At 42.5% G+C, this 10,000-nt stretch overlaps 1 protein-coding gene across 1 annotated transcript in view; it reads left to right on the plus strand.

Moving 5' to 3' along the window:
• Positions 1-10,000, plus strand: part of vax2 (ventral anterior homeobox 2) — a 20,732-nt gene that overhangs the window by 1,819 nt on the left and 8,913 nt on the right. Inside the window, exon 2 of the mRNA XM_035608075.2 lies at positions 3,791-3,978. Within this exon, the coding sequence (XP_035463968.1) occupies positions 3,791-3,978 (188 nt within the window). The remainder of the gene's footprint in view (positions 1-3,790; positions 3,979-10,000) is intronic.

The raw sequence follows: 10,000 nt of genomic DNA on the forward strand, positions 1-10,000 counted from the left end.
TTAATGCATGCACATTAACTAAAGTCATAAAATTATTATCGTTTGGCGCAACCTGTCTCAACCTTTTGTTCATGTGGAAATATAGAAATCAGATCAATAGTGTAAATAATTAAATTAAACCTCAGTGAATTATTGCTTCTATGTCTAATTCGAATATATCCCCTTCCCATATATATATATATATATATATAATGTTTCTCTATATGTTGCTTTGAGTTTGAAAATCAGACAAAGGAAAATGTTTTTATTAAAAACAAAACTGTTGAAGATGATCAGGTGAATTTAGGCTGTTTTGTGTTTTTAATCAACACAAGTTCTGACAGAAATAACACACCAGCCCTCCATCACTATTATGAAGCTGTGTGTGCGTGTGCGTGTGTGTGTGTGTGTGTGTGTGTGTGTTTTAGTTTACATGTCAGCGGCTGATTGCCCTTCGTGTGCTGCCCACGTTATGTTAATGAACAGCAGAACAATATTTAATTCAGTATTTACTCTCGAGTGTGTCCACGCCCTCCCGCAGGAGGCCAGCGGTCTCTGAGGGGAAAGGAAATAATTAAAAACTATACCGAAAATCCAGAGAAAAAACTTCACCATCATCAAACACCATCTCTTAAAAATATATCTATATACAACTTATATCTGTTGTTTGTTTATTTATCCCCATATGATCAGAAGCTCTTTTAAAGTCCCTGTGTACCTCTTAATGGTCCCAGTCTCATTTTACAGTTTGCAGGTGCAATTGTATAGAAAAAATTGATGTGTACAGTAAATATGTGTTGTATAGCCCCATATAGTGTGTATGTGTCACAGGAAAACTTCCAGAGCAGCAGGTCCCACAAACATAAAGAAAAACATTTTCTATATAATGTAGAGGCGTGTATATGTATTTTTCTCTTTTTTATTAAGGATTATTGGCATTTGGGACATTTTATTTAATTTATTTTTTGGGGTTACAACACGAAAAGATAAAGACTCTTATAACTTAAGTGATTAAAAAAAATTTAAATATAGTATTTGTTTCCTTTAAAGTCTTATGTAATTTGCCAAATGCTTTTCAGGGACAAAATGTGTCCAACTTGCCCTAGAAAAATTTATGAAAAATATTTAAGAAATATCTTTTTTTTTGCAGTTGCAAGTTGTAATGTATCCCCCCGCAGTATCTTCTGACTGAGTCAATATGTCGGCCTATCAGTGCTTCGGCTGCAGGCGAACAATGTAGAACAATATACTATACAGTCGCTGCCTGGTTCATAGTCTGATCTCCTATTGACCGGTTAGTTATTCGTGTGTGCGTTTGTGTGCTCGTGTGTGTTTGTCAGGATCTATATACTGTACTGCGTTGATGTAGAAATGCATCGGGCTGATTTAGAAGGAAGAAAAGGTGAAGGTGAGATGAGCAGAAATATACGAGACTAGGAGAGAAATTGTAGACGTGGATGCAGATTGAAATAATAATAATGATGATGATGATGATAGAAACAAAAAGATCTCAAGAGAGGCCGCTTGCAGGACACCCAGAGCTTCTCTGACCTGGAACTGGATTTTTATTATTTGGTGCCTTTTATTATCCTACGTTAAATATTCCTTATCAGACAGTTGAGCTGCTGCCGTCATGCACTTGGTCAACTGTCTTGTCGTTATGTCTGGTTCTTCTCCACGTATATAGAACCTCCATGCATCTTCTCTGCTTTGATATGCGACAGGCCGCTGTCCAAATATTATATTATATGAATCGCCAGTGCTGAGTTATTGTGCCGCATCAGTCTGCTGGTTGATGATCCACGCGAGGGCGGAGACAGGACAGAACTCCTGGTTTCCCGGTTTTGGTTCCGATGCTTGTCCCAGTTCTCACTGAGCGTGCACGCTGGGGTGCCTGCAGCGTCAGGGTTTTCTTTTTTTTCTTCTTTCGAGAGCAGAGTCTGGATGTGTGTGTGTGTGTGTGTTTTCCCTTTCCGCAGAGAGGCCGGGGTCACCGGGAGGTCAGCAGGTCTGCGTACGCACAAGCCCGCCGGTTCCCCCTCGTCTCTCGCTTCTCTTTGCGAATGTTTCCATCGCAGCTTGAGCTTTAGTTTGGCTCCGGAGCCCAAAACAAAAATGTGCAAATGTGTGTACGCAAACATGCACAGTCGCCCCCCAACCCCCCCCCCCCGACGCATCAGGGGTAGGGTGGGTTGGTGGGGGGTGTCTGTTGCCTCCGTGGTGCAGAAAAGAAGCTGCACTTGCCTGGCGACACATGACGCAGAGTCTTTTTTTGCGTGTGCGTAAAGATGGAGATCTCTGAGGCGCTTTTTGTTTTTGCAGCTCATGCATGTTACAGGTAAATTAAAACGTATGAATATAACTCTGTGGTTGAGATAACTGCCCAGTGCGGGAATATAACTGCGTTTTCTCCTTTAACTCAGTTGTGATTTCTTTTACGCACGTTTTCTGCTTCCTGCTGTCGAATCACACGAATCCAATTTTGTTGCCTTTTTATATCTTATGAAAAAGAAAAATCTATTTTTACTCTTGTGTTTGTTGCCCTCTCGCAGTATGGATGCTCGGCTCAATCAGTATTGTTTTCATGTTTAATTCAGCACTCTTCATATTTTATTGGATTGCATATTTTATGAATCCAAAACCATGGGCAAAGAGCAGGTCGTGTCTGGCCTCCGATGTGATAAATACGAAACAAATCTCGGCTACTGTGTCGTCAACAAGGTCAGGGATTCTTTTTTGTGGGGGAGAAACCTCTACGTTTGTCGATCACAGCGAGATTTGATCGTTTTTCTTTTTTTTGTTACATTTTTATTTATCAGATGATATCCTTCTGTTCCAGGGCGGGGTGTGATGACTGTTTTCTTTTAATCCTTTTAATTATTATTGATTTTGATCAACAGATATTCTGCCACGAGAGGGAAACTGGCAACTGCAGTAAAGAAAATAAGATCCAAATAAAAACATGCACAACAACTTTAACAAACTGGTCCCCAAACATGCCTAACAACAAAACACACACACACACACACACACACACACACACACACACACACACACGAAAACGCCAGTCTGGACACCTATGAGCAAGAGATGAACAGTTTACGCACTGACTGTACGTCTCCCCTACAGCCGATTTTGTGTGTGTGTGTGTGTGTGTGTGTGTGTGTGTGTGTGTGTGTGTGTGTGTGTGTGTGTGTGTGTGTGTGTGTGTGTGTGTGTGTGTGTGTGTGTGTGTGTGTGTGTGTGTGTGTGTGTGTGTGTGTGTGTCTTCATAACGTTACAGTTCGAGCGTAATTTACCAGTCTTTGGCCACGACGCAACACCAGTAATCTTCGTGGATTAAACACCATGAACTCGGTTCACTACGAGACTCTGGCGTTATAATGAGCCACAACAGACAAACACACACACACACACACACACACACACACACACACACTAATGTAACTGCATGTGTGTGTGTGTGTGTGTGTGTGTGTGTGTGTGTGTAAATATTTAGTCAAGAACACAGTCCCCTTTTCCCTCAAAGATCGTGTTATGGACAATCATGTTAAAAACAACATGCAAGGCATCTTATTCCCTTTTTATTTATTTTCCAAATGATCCTCCTCGATTCATTCCAGCTATTTTTGGTGCGTAAAACCACCGAACAAATGCTTCTTTTTAGATTTTAATCTGGGTTTATTCTCTTGTGATCGTATCCTTTACTCATTGTCCTATAGTCTATACACCCACGATCAGCCTGAATCTGTGGTGTTTTGGAAAGCGACACACTGACACGTTTCTTTTTTCTCTCCCACATTCTGGACAGACGCCAAAGGCACCATCCGGGAGATCGTCCTGCCGAAGGGCCTCGACCTGGACCGGCCCAAGCGCACGCGGACCTCCTTCACCGCCGAGCAGCTGTACCGGCTCGAGCTCGAGTTCCAGCGGTGCCAGTACGTCGTGGGCCGCGAGCGCACCGAGCTCGCCCGGCAGCTCAATCTCTCCGAGACGCAGGTAAGGGCGCACCGCGACACACTCACTGAGCCGCCCGCTGTGGGCCAGCTTAGACAAAGCACCCACCACAAACCATGTGAATAAGCCAAGAAAATTTAAAATAAATAAATAAAATGATTTTTAATGAATAGGAACGTATCCCACCAAATGTGGGCCTATTATTCAACTCGCCTGTTGGCGACCATTTGCCAACACAGGGCCTCAGCCTACAGGATAAGATGGCTGATGGCACAGTTTAATATTATGTGGCCTAATCAAGCAGAAGCTGTTTTTTTTTTCAATTAGCATCACCCTAAAGTCTTTGATTGATTTTGGTCGTTTAGAAAACTTTGATTGGCTTGAGCGGCCAATCAGAGAGGAGGCACGAGGCCACGTATAGATGCCCCGCCCATAGGGGGACAATCCACACACGTTTACATTTTTAATGTCGGTACATGTGATGTATACTGCGTGTAAAGGTGAAAGTAGAATAATATTTAGCTCTATCAGCTCTAAATAAACCGCAGGGGTTTTGTGGGAACCGAAGTCTTTGGGGGCCAAATCGGAAGCGATATATATATTATTATATATTATATGTTTGATTTTAATTTTTTTAAAACTCTATATCCACATAGAATTGTTGCATTATTCAAAACGTTTCCAGCTGCATCAATCACAGCTTCAGAATCAAACAAGTCAACCAAAGTTCAACAACATCAGTCATTCGTGTGTGTGTGTGTGTGTGTGTGTGTGTGTGTGTGTGTTATTAGGATCGACATTGGGTCTAATCCAAAAGACAATATACAGTTTATTGTCTTAAAAAAAAAGAATATGTTTTTTTCTGCTTTCCTTTATTACCTTAGGCAACTGCGTGTTTTTATAAAAAAAAGAAAGAAAGAAAGGAAGGTTCAGTTCCGGATGCACATGTTTCTACACCGGACTGTAGGAGCATCCGGTCCGTCACCCCCCCCCCCCCCCCCCCCCCCCCCCCCCCCCCTCCTGCAGCGCCACGAGTCCCTCCCCTCTGCTGCGTTCACCACTTGGCTCACACACAGACACACACACACACACACACACACACTATATAAACTCGCCATATATATATATATATATATTCATATGGGATATTTCAACACCACATGTTTTTTTTATATATTAAAGTCATTGGTTTTCCTGTAGCATTTCAGTGCTAAGTTACACGCAGCAATAATTCAGCAGACGTTTAAAGTGCCATAACTATTTATAGCTATAACCATATGTAACCGTATATTTTTATAAAAAATCTCAGAAATAGTTTTGAGACATTTGGCCACAAACGGCACTGCTCTGTCGTCAAGAAATGTGATTTACTTTACACGTGTAGTTTTTTTTAACTCATATATTTGTATCCTTTTAAATATCAGATTCATTTTTGTGAGGGGAATTCACGTTAATCTCGCGAATTCAGTTGTGGTTTTTATCTCATTTCACGCATCGTAGGCCTTCTGAGGTACGAATCCGGGACTTTTCTTGGGGGGGGGGGGGGGGGGGGGGGTCCACCTAAAAAAAAAACCTGCAGACACTTTGTTACCAGCTGTGATTTCAACAGGAGGAGTGTGTGAAGTGTGTGTTTGTGTTCCCTGGATATGTGCGCAAATCAGTTGTATAAACGAATACACCTTTTTTGTCCCAGTGAGAAAAGCCTGCACACGTTTCAAATGGCTGAGTTCCATTTAGCTGCACTGGTATTTTTTGTAAAAACTGGCCCCACAAGGTCTTCAACTGTTGTCAGCAACAACTGCGCCTTTCCTCACTATATGACATATGGCCAAGTTCTCACACAAGGAATATGCTTTTGGTGACTGGTGCATAACAAGCATAGTGAATAAAAAAATAAGGGAGGATAAAGCAAATAAACATTAAAAAAAAGAACCACTGTAAGTACAAGAGAAGAGCAATAAACCGAGGCAAACTGTATAGTAAAAAATTAAAATATATACAAAAAGTAAAATGTTATAATGTGTCCTGTTAAAAATGCCCTTTAGACACTGATTATGGGAAAAAAAATGTGTCCAAAACCAGACAACTAAATAAAATCGAATAGAATAAAAGGTGCAAATATGCTTAAAAGTTTGCACATGCATTTGAATTTTAACAGTGTGGAGCAAATACACACGAGGAGCCTGATTTCCGGGCCTGTTGGGAAAAAAACAAACCCTTGTTGCAGGAAGTAAAAACACACGTGCGTAATTTACGCATCACCACCGGGAAACCCACAGTTTTATCCAACCACATAAAAAACTGACTCGAACATAAAGGTGATGTGTGTGTGTGCGTGTGTGTGCGTGTGTGTGCATGTGTGTGTGTGCGTGCGTGTGTGTGTGTGCATGTGTGTGTGTGTGTGTGTGTGTGTGTGTGTGTGTTTGGGGAGCACAGAGCAGCCACTGTGTCCCTCATTAGTGCTGACACTAGGGGTGTTAATGGGAGGGCCTCCGCTTCCTGCTGCTGCTGCTCCTGAGGAGACGCCGCGCAGGCAGAGAGAGAGAAAAAACCCTGCCTGACCTTCGAGGGAGAACAGAAATGTTAACAATAAAAAAAAAAGAAAGAAAAAAATATTTAAAGCCCATTGTGCTGGAAATGTCTTAGTGCCGCGTGTTGCTTTTCACGCGTGATCAAAGGTTCCTTTTCTTTCTTTATTATGGTTTTTTTTTCTTCTTCTTTTTCCTATTCTTGACTTTTTCCACATATAAGAGGAAAATGTAAAATGCACCAATTCAGGAGGGGAAAAAAATCATCACATGAAGAAAAAGATGGAGGCTCCCAAACATTCAGACTATCTATCTGTCTATCTATCCAAAGTTTTTGAAGTTTTATAATTTATAATATTTCACTCCTGTTTTCCAGATTTTTTTTTGAACTTTCCCTCAACAGTTCGTTGAGTTTGGAGGTTTGCACTTTATAGAAGAGCAATAACTTGGAATAATATTCTAGTTAAGACACAAAATCGATCCATCCCCCCCAAATGTTCGTCCAGCAGATCCATTCAGTTTTGGGAAATCATAAAATCATAAAATATTCAAATATATATATATATACTATTTCATTTAATGAACCTGAGCTGAAGGGGGGGGGATTGTCTAACTTTTTTCGTTTCTTTCACTCATCACTGATCCAACACTTGAAATTAACACGTGAACTCCCCCTTTGGGTTTAAGGAGGCATTTATAGCAACCACAACATTTTTATGAAACCACCAGACATTAATACATGAATAAATAATAGAAACCTATAGGCAACAGGTTTCGCCTTTATAAACGCGACAGGCCTGTTCATCTGTGACTGTCATGGCAGAGAGGTTTGTGTCGTTACGTGTTTGTTTAAAACAATGTTTGGGGATTTGGTCATTGACCCATAGTGCAACTCCAATTAGTTTGGCGAGGTATTCACACGGATCACGCAACGAGGCGACGCACGCAAACAAAACAAAAATAAGTTTGACAGAAACTTAATAAAAGATTATTGAAATGAGTAATGATGAAAGAATTTAAAATATATATGTATATACATATATCATTTTATAAATGTTTAAACCCCTATGTCTCCCGAGTCTCTCGCCATGACGCACAGAATTTGGGTTAAACATAAATCCGGAACGATTTGCGTAATTCTGGAGATTCTGACGCAGATTTGAACGAGTTTCTGTCTTTCAAGAGACAAACGGAGAGATTTTTCGTAACGAAACGAGTAAAAACGAAACGAGAAAAGCGCGTAAAACCAAATGGAGCAACCATAAACAGGCGATCGCTGATTGCCGTTCGTTACTTTCTTGACACCAGTCGTTTTGTTAAACAAGTGAAACCTGCAAACCTGCAGATTCCGATCGAATTCAACATATCCACTGAAATATTTCATAAAAAAGTATGGTTCCAACACCTGTTCGAAGAAAAGTTGCTCTTCAAATCCATGTAACGCGTTACTTCAGTAATCTGTCACCGGTTAAGGCCTCTTCATCCAGGTGGGTGGACTGACACGCACGCGCAGCGCGCACACACACAATTACCCTCACGGTTTTATTATGAAGGATGGATGGAATGATTTTTTTTAATCCTGGAGGCTTCTCCGGCTCTTATTGTGAAGGTACATTTGCATGTGATGGATCTTTCAGGATCTTTCACATACCTAACGGAAAATTCATCATCTCTTCAAGTGTTTCTTTGTCCACAGATGTGGAAGTCTGCTGGAGGAACCTATGACATTCAATTTAGTTAAAAAAAAATAAAAAAAAATCCATGTACTGTAATTCTGTGCAAAGAGCTCAAAACCACACAAAACATACGACAAACTTGTGTAGAACTCAAACTTTTAAACTCTGTGGAAGAGAACTTTGGGGATGTTTCTTCTCACATCAGACTAAAAAATGTTGCCGCAACTTCCCCTTATAAGAAAAGAACAAACTCGTTCTCCAACGTGTCCCGTAGCTGCGACCGGGTCGTCGGTAGTGTGAAGAGGCCTCGGCAGATCTCAGGACGGCCCTGCTGTGTGGTCACTTTAAGCCCCCCCCCCCCCCCCCAGCTGACGTATATACGCTGCCATTGTGTCAGCCCATTGTTGTCCGCAGCCCCGTCCATGGAGAAGCTATGGATTTAATGGCCCCTGTGCCGCAGCCAAACGGGGCAGGGAGCTCAGCTGCTCGTGTGTCAATCTTGAATGTAAACGCTGCACAGATTCCACAGACGATGAGGAACGTTTGCATCTGGTCTTGGTTTTGTCGTTGCGAAAAGGGCCCAAAAATGTGGTCGGATGACGGTTGTGTTTGTCACCGACTTCCAGCCTTCCCTGTGTAATTGTAATTATAGAAATAGAACGGTACAAAGAAAGCTTTTATCGGCAAAAACAGGACCACAAAATAAGAGGTGCAAATTTAAAAAAGAAAACAAAACAACTACTACTCCGCCAAAAGACACAACCAATAAATACAAGACGAATAATGAATACTTTCAAACACAGGAGGCGTTGCCTATTTGTCAATGCGCAGAATGGATATTGCACTTAAACCTAATGTGAATATATATATATATATATATATATGTATTTATGTCAGTACATTGGATTTCTGAATCGGTAGGATGCTGCGGCACAGATTCACACAGACTTTGTGCTCCTGCCTTAAAGGTGCACGTCTGCAGCGGTTCGTTATTGATCCGGACATTTGAACGCAGCTGATGCACAAAATTGATGAATAGATTTTTAATTTCATTTTAATTTCCCTGCACTTGTTGCTTTGATTTTCCCCCGGCTGACGGCCAGGGAGGATGTACAGTGGCCAGCAGGGACAATTTTGACAACAACAACAACACAAATCATCAGTATGAAGGCGCTCGGATGTCCTTGTGCCACGAACACACATCTCTGGTCTCTAGGCTCATGCGCTCCATCCGATTTGAGGGACCCACCAGCCTCCTCGGTGTGACACGGCCGACCTGCGACAGTCACCTGAGATCAGCGTGACGCTTCCCCTCGCGTTCGGCCCGCTGTCGTTTCCGTCGGTCGCACGCATACTTGATACCCAACGGCCGCCGGCAACGTTTAGTGAAAGGCTGTGAAAAGTTTGCTCCCTTGTCCCAAGAGGAGGACGGAGGTCAGGCGCTGCCCCCGCTTGCTCACGCCTCCTTTTTTAAAAGACGAGGCTTTGAATGGAACCCTCAGGTATTTCATGGGAGGACAGTGTAAAGGGTTGTAGCAAGAGGAGATCTGTGATTCTGTCAAAGTCGTTTGGTACAGTGGGGGAACACATCTGTTTCCCTCTGCAGGCCGAGCAGACGAGACGACACGCAGTGTCCACAGATAAATGTCCTCGTTGTGTGGCGTTGTCCTCCACGATGGCCCAGACAGACGGTGTCTGGACACTCGTCGTCTGGGGGGGGGGGCGAAGAGGAACCGGGGGGCCATGACGTGTCGTCCGTGCAGTTGCAGCAGGGGCGGAGGGGAGTGGGGCTGCACAAGTGCGGGGATTGTCCGCGCGCACCCTGAATAGAGAAAGAGGATAGGAAGGGGAGTCGGACAG

Source organism: Scophthalmus maximus, chromosome 12, assembly GCF_022379125.1.
Source record: "Scophthalmus maximus strain ysfricsl-2021 chromosome 12, ASM2237912v1, whole genome shotgun sequence".
NCBI lineage: Eukaryota > Metazoa > Chordata > Actinopteri > Pleuronectiformes > Scophthalmidae > Scophthalmus > Scophthalmus maximus.